The sequence below is a fragment of the Primulina huaijiensis genome, chromosome 2 (genome assembly GCF_012295235.1).
Source record: "Primulina huaijiensis isolate GDHJ02 chromosome 2, ASM1229523v2, whole genome shotgun sequence".
NCBI lineage: Eukaryota > Viridiplantae > Streptophyta > Magnoliopsida > Lamiales > Gesneriaceae > Primulina > Primulina huaijiensis.
In genome coordinates, this window is record NC_133307.1 from 18,495,958 (window position 1) to 18,510,268 (window position 14,311).

The following is a 14,311-nucleotide window of genomic DNA, read 5'->3' on the forward strand; positions in this document are numbered from 1 at the left end:
AAAATGGGTACAGGATATTTAATTCAGTTATTTAATTATATTACGTGCAAAAATACAAATTTTGAGATTTATGCGATATTGCTTGTGGTCACTTTACTATCATGCTTAAGTCCGGTCCCCAGTATCGGCCCGGTCACCAGTTACCGGTCAGTTCAGTTGTTTCACCCAGTACTGTGGCAGTAGTCTGATCAGACGTAAATCCGATCCCCAGTATCGGTCCGGTCACCAGTATCGGTCAGCTCAGTTCAGTTCAGTTCAGGGACCACTTGCGTAGACCATAATCTCACAGAAAATTATTATATGCTATTTCAGTACAGGGCTCCAAGGAGCAAACAGTTTCACTATGATTTTCAGTTCAGCTATGCACGTATTATAATTAATCATGACACGACATTTTACGATATGCCTCATGACATGAAATTTTACTCCCATGCAATTTTACTATATTTACTCGTTATTTACGATATATGCATGTTGAGTCTTTAGACTCACTAGACTTGATTGTTGTAGGTACTGATGATGTCGGGATCGAGGGCGGGGACCAGTGAGCTAGCTCGAGTCGGCAGTAGTGGCACCCGAGGACCTCAGTTTCAGCACTTGCCATTTTGATGCTCAAATATTTTATTTGTTATTGAATGCTTTAACTTGTTATTTTGGCAAGTAATAATTTCTTCCGCTGCTGTTTTGAACGTTAAATATTTTATCATTTTTTGGTATGAATGAGGCACTCCATTTATTTTAAAAGAAAAATTTTAAATTTTCCGCAAATTTTCAAGTAAGGATTTTTAGGCCTCTACAGTTTAAAGGTGAGTATCCCTGTTGAAGGAGGTTCAAACTATCATATCATTTTGTTTCATTAATCAATATTATGTAGATGTTGAGATTGCCAATTTTTTAGAGAATTGATTAGCTAATTGGAGAGAAGCATATGTGGGAAAAGTAATTATTTTTGATGTTCCTTCTGAGGTCGGTTGTGGCATATTGATAGAGCAGGATGGACCTATTAGCAAGTTGCATGCTAAATTTGTATAATGTTTCTATTTGATTATAATTTATTTTTTCTCCTTTATGTGTTCCGTTTTTTGGGTCTATTATTAATTTTCGGGCGTATGGTTGCGATATTTATTAATGTTAGATTTTTCCATTGAAAATATTTGAGATTGACCGCAATTGTTAAATAAATTATGATTTAAATGGAGGCAACATTTGCTGATATTTTGTGGTATTGTTGTACGAAAAATTTTTAAAATCATTGGAGTTTGGAGTTTATGAATTTTTTAAGTTCAATTTGTTTTTAAAGTTTGAAATCAATTGTAGTTGTTTTATGAACTTATTGTTTATGAAGAAATAGTAGGTCGTACAATCATCCATTCGGTCAGTCATGTACAAGAATTTGCATGTTTTTTCTTATTTGTGACAGCAAGCAAGTGTTTGTCGTCAATTTTAATATGCTTTGCATTGTTTTGTTTGTCTTAAATTTTTATGTTATTAATTTTGATGGTACGTGTTGTTTGGAATAATTTAAGAAGTTTACGCTTTTTTAATTTGTTATATTAATATATTTAAATTTTGTTCTGTTTTGCGCAGAAATGGTTAAAAAAATGTCGATGATAATGAGGCTCATATGCAGAGCGGAAAAGATGCAATGTCACGATGTTCTTCTACTTATTTTAGAAAATTAGTGAACAAGCTTGAACCAAAACTCAATGAGAGGCAACGAGCAAGGATCATTAGTACTCTGTTTGGTAAATGGTTGAAGATGCCTAAACTCTCCATCTACAGTACCAGAGTTGATGTGATATTAAAGAGCTTCAACAGTGACTCCTCATCTTTTGTCTTTGGGAAGGGCATTGTCGTCCCTTTCACATCATTCGAGTTTTCTATCGTCCTTGGTCTACCTCATGGGAGCCAACTTGTAAACCAAGATCGCAGAACAAATTCAAATTTTTTATCACGTTATTTTGCATGGAAACTTAGAAAAGCCATGAGGAAGACAATTTCTGAAAATCTCTTATTATTAGCTGAATCAGATGATGAATCGCAATTGGATGATTTTGTTAGAATGTTTATTTTGTTTGCGTTGAATTGCATAGTATTTCTGCTAAGTACCTATTTGACACCCCGGTTTTTATTTTCATACATTGATGATTTGCCGAATTTTTTTGGATATTCATGGGGAGACGCTGTCCATATATTTCTATGCGATAAAATTTCTGCACATATTGGGAATTTGGAAGGAGCAATAGGAAGGAAAACATACTTGGATAGTTGTGTTGTTGGGATGATGGTGAGTTTTTATTATTTTTTCTAACTAATATTATATTATAACATTTGTATCTTTATTTATGTAGACTTGGGTGTACGAAAAAATTACTTCCTTAGGAGTTGTATTCAGATCTCCACGTACATATCCACGTTTGTTTATGTGAGGTGAAAGCAAGATCCCGATAAAAATTTGAAGACGCGGAGACTTTGCTAAAAAGAATTACTCATACGAAGGTATTTTGTTTTAAGAATATTTTTAAGTATAGCAAAAGTGACAATTTTTTTTATTTCTAAAAGGTGTTTGAAATCATTTCATTTGGTTAGGAATTGGAGTTATTTGGTCACAGATGGAGAAATGTATAGGTAAACAAATAAATTCACCAAATTTATTTTATGATTTATTGAGAATTGATGTTGATTTTTTTAGGTGTGAAATTTTCAGGTGTCATCTAAAATGAAAGATGAGGAAACAACATGCAAAATTAGGAGATTGGAAAAACTTGTGGAAGACCAATTCCATGTGATTCAAATACTCAGACAAATGTGTTGTCAAAGTAATGAAAATATGACAAAGGATGTTGGTGGTGGTTAGGTAGATGTTAAACTTGATGATGGCAAAAATGATGATAAGAATGTTTCTTTTGAAGATTTTGACACAGATGTAGGTGGATACAATGAAGTACATCATGTTGATGTTGTGACAGATTTGATTAAATGCAATGATGTCGGTTTCATTAAGTTGGATATGGAATTAAATAAAGTTCGCACCGATGATTCTTCGAAAGAGGTAGTAGATGAAAGAGATGATGATAATGGTGTCACTAGTTCGTAAGAGGACATGGTCGACAATGTTATATCTTCAATTGTGAAGAATGTAATGACAAGAAGAGAAAATCAAATATGTTCGTCATTCCTCCAAGTTCCACCCCAAGACGCAAAATAAAGTCCGATGTAGAATGCAAAGAGTATCGTGTAATTAGTGATGAGATATCATGCATTTTAATTGTTTTGATTTTTGTTATTTTTTATAATGATGCCATTTATTTAATTTTTTGGTAAATTTTTATTGTTCCATTGAGAGACACAAGCGTAGAAGACGAGAAGATATCCGCACATAAAGATGAGTCAAAACTTAAAAATTTCAGAGGTAGACAAGATTTTTGTGGTTGCGAAGAAGTCTCAGAAAAAGAGCGCAACATCATAATAAATTATCTTACAGGGGAAAAACTAAGGTACACCTCTTGCAATTTTTACATTTATTTCATGTTTATATTTTATTTGATTTAACCTTATTCTTGTTCTTGTAGTGGTAATGTGCGGGAAAGAGAAAGATTCAAAATCTTGTGACATTGAATTCTGAAATTTATTGTTTGGGGATGCGTTGAAAGACAATATCATCAATTGTTATATGCAAATTGTGAGTGGGTATAGTGGAAAAATGGTTCTGAAATAATTTTCATGGATACAAAAGTCCAGGTTTGTATTTTTAAATTTTTTTTTGAATGATTGGTTTGTATATACGAAATATAAATATGATAATATGTATTTTTCATGCTTAGGATGAGGTATTGGGTGCATTACAGAGGTTGAACAACTAGCGGAAGTTGAAAGATGATGGTTACCATGATTTTTTATCACGTTTGACACATGATTCAAGGGAAAAATTAGAACAACTAAATAGGAAGATGATTGATCGTTGTAGATTTTTGTTGTTCCTAATTCACGCCAAATATCATTGGTTCTTGCTTGTTAACAATATTGAAAAAAGAGAGTTTGAATTTAAAAACTCGATATACACAGTCATGTCACTTGGAACCGCAAGAGCTTATGTAAGTTAATATTTGAATGCATATTTAATCACAAGAATGTTGTTGTTCATATTAACTGAGTATTCTTTGTCATTTTAGGCTAAGTTCTTAGTTGGGTATATGAGGATTATGTTCGATTACAAAACGAAGGAGTATGTGAACCAAGTTTTGTGCCGACAACAAGTGTTGATATGAATTGCGGTGTTTACTTATGTTTGTGGACGGATTGCTATGCTCTTGATGATGATGAAGCTTGGACCTATGAAAGAGATTGGAAAATAAATACTGTCAGAGCACGTATCGCTGCAACAATTTTATCCGACAGTAATGGTGTGTTCGGTAAAGAGTCGTGATGGTTGAAAACATTTTTAGGATGGATAATCTGATTTTGTGTTTTGTATGGATAATACTACCTTGTAGTATTTTCAGCTTTAGGTTGTCGAGCTTACGTTAATTTTGATATTATAAGTACTTATATTGAAACTATTTATTCAGTTCATGCACTACCGAGTTCTTGAAATCCTGAATTCTTTATTCTACCGGTACACTAATTGCTGATAAAATAGCAGAACAACTCATCACCATCATTTTAGTACTCCTAATAGAAGTCATTATCATAACCAGCATAAAATAGGTTAAATCCAGCATACAACACAAGCTATTTTGGTATACTCTGTATTCTATTATGTATATGAATCTAGAATTTGAACATATTTTAAGAAGGGAACCAAAGCAAAAAAATACAACAGTTGGAACATTTCATGTTCGCAATCTTGATTTTGATATTAACAAAACTTGTTATTTTGTTTCTAATGATTTATCGAAGTGCGCAGGAAGCTGAAACTGATCAAACTTCGAACTGATCAGTTACCGAGCCAAAAGTGTAACTTTCGAGAAGCAAACTGAAAGTGTCAACTGATTGCCCAAACTGAACCAGTCCAACTGAAGCATCATAACATTTCAACTGATTGTTCAGCTGATAGGTGGTTCAGCAAAAGACCTTCAGAAGCTCGACCAGCTGATGAATTGTTCAACTGATGAAGAGCCCATCTGACCAATTCAACTGAATCAATGAAATCAGTTCAGCTGACGAGCCAACTGATTTCACCTCATCAGAACAAGACCAGTTCGACTGACCAGTTCAAAGCATCAGTTAAGAATCTATCAGTTTGTAGAACATGACAGGCTTATCTATTGGAATCCAGCTATGCACAACGATATAAAAACATTTGTACTATCAATAGTACAATAATGGACGTTGCAGAAAAGCTTAAAGCCAAAATGTTCTAGAATGGTTGTCGGAAAAATCGAGACACAAATTTTAAAGAACGCATTCAAGCTGCAACAGATACACTTATTGAGTCTCACCGTACGATCAAGCTTCCCGCCTATAAATAGAAGATGAAATTCAGTGATAAAAATGTGTGGGAAAAACAAGAGAGAAAAAAAAGTGCATGCATATTGCATATCAGCTTACAAAGAAGCAATCAGCCCAGTTGAGGGAATACACCAAAGTTATATCGGCTTAGTTTATAAGCTTATTTCCCTCAGTGTGTGAGAACATCATCCCGTTGTAATAATTGTTCAGTTCACACACACACACCCCACCACTCACAAATATAGAGAGTTGAGCTTATAGAATAGCTGAGTGGGTCTCGCAAAAAGACGTAAAACTTGTGTATGTAGTCTTTGACACACAGACGTTAAACAAGTATTGGCTGAAAGGAGCTGCCTTCAGTCTAGGCTAGGAGTTTAGTTAGGCAGTAGGGTAATTCTTAAACTGAGTGGGTTTGTACAAGGTTTTGTCTAAATCAAAGTCTTCTAATGAATCCTACACGATGTGGTAGAAGGGGTAACGTAGGAGCAGTTGAAGTTTCCGAACATCCATAAATATATCTTGTGTACGTAACTGCTTAAATTTTGTTTTAAAACTGATTTCATCAGTTCGAGCAGTTATCAGTTCAGTTCTTACTATAACTGAACTGATATATGAAAGAACTGATTCCCTTTACTTCAGTTAATCAGTTTACACAAGTTAAATTTCTTTCAAATTAGTTAGCTTTCTTAAAGAAGGATTACTTCGAGTATTTTTCGCTTGGTTTAACACCAAACTCGAATTAATTCATCGGTGTAGACATTCTTAGCACACGAGCTATTGAAGCTCATGGAGAATATTGTGTTTCAGTTAATCAGTTTACACAAGTTACATTCCATTCAAATTAGTTAGCTTTCTTAACTAATGATTACTTTGAGTATTTTTCGCTTGGTTTAACACCAAACTCGATTTAATTCATCGGTGTAGACATTCTTAGAACATGAGCTATTGAAGTTCATGGAGAATATTGTGTTTGAAGCACCTTTAAGGGTGCCCGAACCGATCTTTCAGCAACTCATATCTCCATTTAAAGAGTAAGAGTTTGGAAATCAACTCCTCACAATCATTTTGATCAATCGAACACAAGTCAATATGATTAAAAAAAATGGCATACAATAGGTTACTTTGAGCATACCAAAAAAACGATTTTGGTATATTATGTATTAAATTGGGTACATAAAAATATCATTTGAGCATACATTAAGGGGGGAAGCACATGCACGTAAATTACCCAAGGAATTGGCATGAAAGTGTGCGGTTATTGAGCAGATTTACTTGTTTTTGGCTGTTGTTTATGTTACTGCAGGAATCAAGCATTGACGCATAACTTGTGGCCAACGAGAAATAAACTAAATATTGAAATGGAATAGAATAATAAAGGGCTGAACCAAAAAAAAAATTGAAATGGTCTATACGACACCTCTCCCCTCAATCTCTCCATCACAACATTGGAAACCCAAGTAGCATTAGATTGTCATCTCCACATGTATGGATTAGATTAAATTTTCTAATGCCAAAAAGATTGTCAGATTTGTGTCTTGAAGCATAAATTTTCCAAGAACAGTTGTTTACACTACAGACAAGAGTAACCTTCTCATTATCATTCTTTTTGTACGAAAAAGAACGTCTCGTAGCAATTGCATAATTTTTAGCATAAACTCGAAATTCAGCAACATCCTTGAATATTTGACCCTTCCCACGGATGCAATTACTCCAAACTTCTGTGGAATTTTTTAACAAACCAACTTGAAGATGACTGTCATTACTACTCACTGTGTCATCTTCAGATTCAACCCTATTTTAAGTAATGTAAAAATTTGTTAACACTTACATTTTGTACCTTTTAAGAAATTATTAATACAATACATGTTAAATAATACTTATGTTCTAGATAACAATATAAATGATCAGTTAGTTGAAAAATATAATCGACACATCATCTAGATTCACAAGAAGCACACTCACAACAAATCTCCATGAAAAATACAATAAAAAATGTTATCATAAGTAGTTGCACTCTGGAAATGCATCACCAAGAAAAACAAAAATAAACGAAAACCCAATTCACGTGGAAAGTCAAAATTAAGACATGAGTTTTTACCTCCCAATATTATGGCATCCTATTTGGTATTTTCTCACCGTCCTCATGTTAATTATTGTCAGTTTCATAGATGTGTGAAGATGGATCATGATACGGACGTCATCATCTTCATTCAACGTCACATACATCTTCTGATGGAGGGCTAGATACTCCAAGGTAATAATATTTTGTTGGGACATCTCCGTACATTTTCTCCCAAAATTAAGAAACAACTCTGTTAGAGAGAAGTCATTAAAGATTGAAATCATATAGAGCTCATTTTTGTACTCGCAGCTACCCAGGAATGAAAAATTTGATGATCCATATTCCATTTTTCCAAACATGCGTCAACTAAGTGGTTATAAAATTGATATGAAAAAGATTTTACTAAACACAAAATTATAAACAAAAAAAATTCACACAAAAACTAAAAAAAAATGTTCTTCATAAACTTATTCATAAAATGTTCACCAAATCTGATAAAACTATTTATAAATCCACTAATAGTATAGAAATAAGAGTACATAATTAAAATACAATACGACAAAGAAAAATCAGCGATAACATACGATTTAATAACAATACTAAAGTATGAAAAAACTCGAATTGAACCAACATCATTTGATGAAACCAATATAAATCGAATAGAAACTAGAGACAATAAAAAAAAAAAAAAAAAAAAAAAAAAAAAAANCAAATCGATTACATCAAGTACAACAACACTACAAAAACAGAATAATAATCTATACAACAAAAAAAGTGACATATTGACAATACATTAAAACAACAAACTACAAACAAAAATCACCCATAAAATTGCACAAACATACAATAACTAATAACAATTCCAAAAAAAAATTGAAGTATAACCTCTGAAAAAACAATAACATGCTGATGAATAGAAATAAAATAAGTTCTAACCTTAAATCAACAAAAACTAAAGAAAATCCAAATTGCCGACTGTCTTGCTTCTCTAGTGTCTTCTGCATTGAGCTTTCAATCATATATTTAAAGAAAACAAAAATCTTTTGGGAACCAAAAAGCTTGTGTGTATGTCATATATATGTAAAAAAATTACATATAGAGTTCGATCTTTTAAAAAAAATTACAGAGCTACTCGTTAAATTCAAATTATATTCCTAAAATGCTCTGTTATTCACTTTCCACCAACATAAAGTTTTTTTCCCACAAAGATGGAGAAGCTGGTTACTGTTCAAATTAAGCGAATTTATTTTCATTCACAAAAAGCCCCAAACTAGCACAAACAACATAAAATTCAATAAGTTGACAAGCAATCGTAGCAAAATCCCCAAAATAGCTCAAACACATAAAAAAATTATCGGATATCAAAACAGAAAATTCAAAAATTTACAGCGTCTTCTCGGTTGGTGTCAATATGTTCTTTCGGCCGGTGGGTTTCTCCAATCGGTTACTAAGTTGCCCAATTGTTTTTTGGAGGCGTCGAATTTGTTGGGGAAGGATTTGGGTGTAAAAGCCGAGATGAGGAAAGCTGGTGGAAGGTGAGAAGAGAAAATGAAATGGGTCGTTTTCTCAAAACCCATTAGCTAGAAATTAGGACATTAGAATCGGACGTGTCTCGCCTGCCATGAAGGTGGTGGTGGAAGGCTAAGGTTTTTTTGGGGCGACGGGAAAGAAAGGGGAGAAGTGAGAAGCGAAGGGGAAGGAGAAGTGAGAGAAATAAAATTGGGGAATTGGGAGGAAAATGAATAAAATAAGGAGGAGGGAGTTTTAAAAAATAAAATTCTTAAATCAGGTTGTGCAGACAAATGTTTACTGAATGGGGGACTGAACACCAAAAATAGTTTGTGGTTGGGGAACCCCAAATGCTCGTTCAACATCTTTTCTTGCAGCCTCTTTTCTTTCCTTAAACAACCTCCTCTTGGGATCCTCCGGGCAAAGAAAATCCTTTACGAAAGTAGCTCATTCCGGATATATTCCATCTGTTAAATAATACCTATTCGTATATTGAGTCTTGTTGTCCAGGAAATTAATCTCTGAGGCATTTCTTTGCAAGACGTTATTGAATATGGGAGATTAGTACAACACGTTAATATCATTATGAGAATCGGAGACACCGAAGAATGCATGCCATATCCACAAGTCTTGAGACGCGACCACTTCAAGCACAATTGTTGGTGACCTATGGCCTCTTGTAAACTGGCATTTCCAAGCAACTGGGCAATTGTTCCATTCCAGTTCATGCAATTAAGGCTGCCCAACATTCCAGGGAAGCTGTGGCTCTCATAATGCATTTGAAGAAAACGTTGAACATCATCATCATTCGACCTTCTCAAAGATCGATCAACAAATAGTTCAACCACATGTCCGCAGAACTTGAAAAGACACTTGATGGCAGTTGATTCTGTCACGGACCGTCACTTTAAACTACTTAAAATTTGAAAAAATATATATTTTTTTAAAATAAGTAATAATCTCTCAAAATGAAATACAAATAAATCATTGTCTAAATATTTGAAATATAAACGAGTACAAATTATTTTCGTGTCATCATTACACAACCAAAACGAGCTAACAAAAGTACTTGTTTAAACAACATAAAGTAATTTTCATTAAAATCAGAGTAATTGAGATTTACATGCATAAAAATTCTTAAAAACTTGGGCGGTCCTTGCGTTTGGCCTCCGCATAGTCCGAGCCAACTCACTGATCCCCGCCTCTCGCATCCTCATACTCGTCCTCACCTGCATCGATCAAGTCTAGTGAGTCTAAAGACTCAACAAGTATAAACTGAGAATAGCAAGTAATACATAATAAAACCACATGCATTTTAAAGTATCACATACATTCTTAAACTCTGAACATACTTACATAAGTATAGACGTGCCATCATTTCATAAATATTTTCATAAACGTGATGCATCATACATACTTAAACAAGCATAATCATCATCGTTTTGAGTAGAGATACGTTTCAAAGCAAGTGACCCATAACATAATACGCCTGATCAGACTAAACAATAGTACTGGGCTGGCAGGGATATCCACTGCCACATACATAAGATCCCAAGTCATGCTTTACCAGATGGATTGGTCCCTGGTCATACTTTACCGCTTCCCAATCTTGATCATAACCTGGTCATGCTTTACCGGGGTGGAGAGGTCCCCAGACACGTTCTCCGGCTTCCAAACTCGTTCATAATTGGTCACAAGACAATTCACATACCTCAAAAACATAAAATATTTTTCTTTGCACGTCGAACATACTTATATAGCGTTGAGGGCTTCGTTGAATCTCGCTTGGACGACTACTGCACATGTTAAAACATTTTTTTTTTAAATTTTCAGAATGCCTGGCGCTCGAGCGGTAATATCTTACCGCTCGAGCGTGCCCCGTCCAGAAGACCTGGTGCCGCCCAGCTAAACAGTCCCCAACGAAGCCTGCAACTCGAAATCCTCAAGAAAAACACATTTTTAACACATTTTGAGCAGTGACACGAGAAAATTCATAACTAACTCATCTCTTGTCCGAAAATTACAAATTTACTGTCAAATCAAATATATCAAAAAGTAATACGTTTTATATTTTGAAATTTTCTCTAGAAGACCGACCAAAAATTTACAGGGCTCGAAATGACAGCAGATTCAGTTTTTGATATTTAAAATCGTTCCAAAAATCGTTTCAACAACATAGCTCAAACTTTGCATAACATAACCGGATTTTTACATACAATATGCGTCAAAATATTTACTATGACAAGATCGATGAAGAAAATAAAATAATATGTATGCCTTTGCGTTAAAACGCACGAATATAACGAATACCGATACGGTGGACTGCGGGAAATGATCGGGAGACTCTTGCAACACGATTCTTGCTCGAAAAAAGGGCGTAAATCTCCAGAAATTTGCAAGGGGAAGGGGTGGCAGCTGGAAGAAACTTAGAACTCTACTTTTCTTTTCTTCAAATGAACGTGTAAGTGTGTGTGCAGTGTGTGCCGATGTGTGTGTGTGTGATTAGGGAGTTAATTAGGGGTTAATTAGATTATTAAAAATACTAGTAACCAATTAAAATGCTAAATAAATTACTAATCTAACTATTTAACCCCACTCAAATATTTAAACAAAAAAATAAAATACCAAATTTTCAAGAATAAAATTCCCCAAATATTCAAATTAGTATTTTGAAAAGCTTAAAATCTTAAAATCGCCTAATAAATTAAATTAGGCTTTAAAATGCTTAAAATCTGATAAATCATTTAAAATATCAATTTTCTTGACTTGAATTAAAATACCACAATACTCAAAAATCGCCTAAATCGTCTCCGGTCTCTTTTCCCGATCTCGTGCCGAATATTCGTTTGAAACATAAAAATCAAGAAAACGTTTTAACGCGCATAAAATAAACATGTGATAATTTAAAATAATGCAAAATAATAAATCATGCATCATTAAAAATCATTTTAAAAATTAAATAAATAATTTAACAATTTAATAAATGCATGAGTTTTACGTGTACTGATTTTGGGCTCTACAGATTCACCCATGCGTAGGTACTCGTTAAGATGGTCGGCCAGGTCTCCATAAGCCAATTGACGAATTGCAGCTGTGCATTTTTGTAGTGGTGACAAGCCTTTTCTTCTCGTAGCATCGTCTTGTTGCTGAAAATACGATGAACGACTCTCAAATGCATTCACTATTCGAAAGAATAACTCTCTTTGCATGAAAAATCGTCTTCGAAATATTTGATCTGGATACATAGGGTTTGCGAAAAAATAATCATTGAAGAGCCTTACATGCCCGACTTAACGATTTCTTTGGATGAACCTTCTTATTCGCCGCATAACATTATTACTTTGATACGCTTCAACTATTTATCGGCTTTGTTGAAGCATCAATGACATTAGCTCTTTCCCCGGATCATAATCTTCATCTTCAAATTCAACTTCGACTTCGTTTTCACATGTCGAGCTAGAGCTAGAACTACTGGAATATTGAGACATGTTGGAGTAAACAAATTCAAGTCTACTTGTTTGCCAAATGATATGTTTTTAGAATGAAGAATTGTATAGCACAAGGTGTCTATATTTTTTTTTTCTTCTCGACGGCTATATTACAATGGTTACTTTACAACGACCATATTTGCAACAACTATATTCCAATCACTACTTTGCAACGGTTATATTCCAATTATTGAAAATTACAATAACTTAAAATTATAATTTCCATCTCCCTCTATTCTCTTGACATAGACGTTCATGGATAATAATTTGCTCATATGTCATTTTTGAAGTGTCTTTCGAAAGGATTTCTTATTCTTTTATTTGAACTTTGGTTATGGCAGCTTTTGCTTTCATCTCCTCTACTTCGAGTTGTTTTTATTTCATTTCAACTTCAGCTTTTTTCATAGTTGTATACTCGGTATACTTTTCAAACATATTGCCCAAGTTTATTGTCATACACTCCATGTCCGATTTCGTTTTGCATTTTCCCTTTCTTTTTGCTGCCTTCTGACCCATTGGACGAGTTTCTTCTTCGTTTAGGTCTACATGTAGACTCGCATCTTGGTTGGATGAGGTGTTGCTTGCTCCTTACTCCGAGGTCCTTGCTTTCTTTGTGCCAACAAGGTGTTCAACGGATTGTGGAGTAAACATTGGACGGTCTTTTACGATTCTCCACACATGCTTGAGATTAAATGTGATGCCGTTATTTTCCTTGTGATATTTTTCATACGCAAGCCATAGTATATCCTCATCACTGCGGCCGCTACGATATGCACTATAAATGCTATTTTAATTTGCATTGAAGCGATATAGTTTTTTTGGATGGTATTGTGCCAGTGCGATCGTATGACACTTGCACTTCTGTTGGGTGTACCTGCGCGATGATTGTCATTGTGGTAGCTTGCAACACGTCTCCAGAAAGCTTTTGCCTTTTGATCATTGTCGATGATTGGGTCATCGCTGATAGTGACAAACGATCTCGCTAAGACCTCGTATTCAACTTTTCTCATTGTTGACCTTTTTTTCTACCCTCAGCTCCAGAATCCACCTTCTCCAAATTTGCGAGTTCGATTGGGGATTCACGGTCAGACATTTGAGTCTCTGGGACGAAATTCGGAGCGGCCGTTTTATTTTTCGTCAGATATGTAAAAGGCATACCAGTTGCATGTGGATTAGATGGATAATTTGGTGGATATGGATTATATGGATAATTTGAGGGGTATGGAAAATATGGATAATTTGATGGAATTTTGGGATGAATTATTTTCATCCGGCATTTTTGGATAATTCACAAAATTTCTAAAAAAACCTCGATAATTTTCATTCATTTCGGAGCAAAATAGGATTTAAGAAATAAATTTTTAAAAGAAATTTTGATGATGAAAATAGAAGAGAGAATATTTTGGAGTTATTTATGATGTAGAATAATGTATATTGATGTCTGAAATAATTTGTGCAGTGTGTGAATATTTGATTTTTTTATTAAAGTATTTGTTAATTAGCCATTAAANTGAAATTTATTTAAAATTAAATTTTAGTATAAATTTGAAATAATCTAGTATAAAATAGAGAAAAATATCACAATTATAAATAATTAAAAATAACATATAAATTAAACATTTTTAAATTTATAAAATATCATTTTATCATTTTTTTTGTAATGTGACCGTTAACGTAGATGTTTGTTTAAAATTTCTAAAATTATTTTAAAATCTGGATTATTTTTAGAAAATGATTTTTTTAAATTTTAAAAATACATTAAAGAAGGAGAAATCATCACATGTGTTGGGCCAACCATTAT

General features: G+C 33.7%; 1 protein-coding gene and 1 long non-coding RNA gene across 3 annotated transcripts in view; one reads left to right on the forward strand and one right to left on the reverse strand.

Annotated features, from left to right (window-relative positions):
* Window positions 1-3,146, forward strand: part of LOC140967705 (uncharacterized) — a 14,577-nt gene extending 11,431 nt beyond the window's left edge. The window contains exons 2-5 of one of the 2 annotated variants that reach the window (XR_012173622.1): window positions 1,588-2,287; window positions 2,352-2,499; window positions 2,563-2,628; window positions 2,708-3,146. This is a non-coding gene — a long non-coding RNA (uncharacterized lncRNA). Of the gene's footprint in view, window positions 1-1,587; window positions 2,500-2,562; window positions 2,629-2,707 lie in introns of both variants that reach the window. The other variant, XR_012173619.1, reaches the window with a different exon arrangement.
* Window positions 3,147-9,319: 6,173 nt separating this feature from the next.
* Window positions 9,320-13,520, reverse strand: LOC140957074 (uncharacterized). Its single transcript, XM_073414159.1, has 3 exons — window positions 13,385-13,520; window positions 9,625-9,911; window positions 9,320-9,454 (listed from the first exon to the last, which is right to left on the reverse strand). The coding sequence occupies exons 1-3, from the start codon at window positions 13,518-13,520 to the stop codon at window positions 9,320-9,322; spliced, it is 558 nt and encodes a 185-aa protein (XP_073270260.1).
* Window positions 13,521-14,311: the final 791 nt, after the last annotated feature.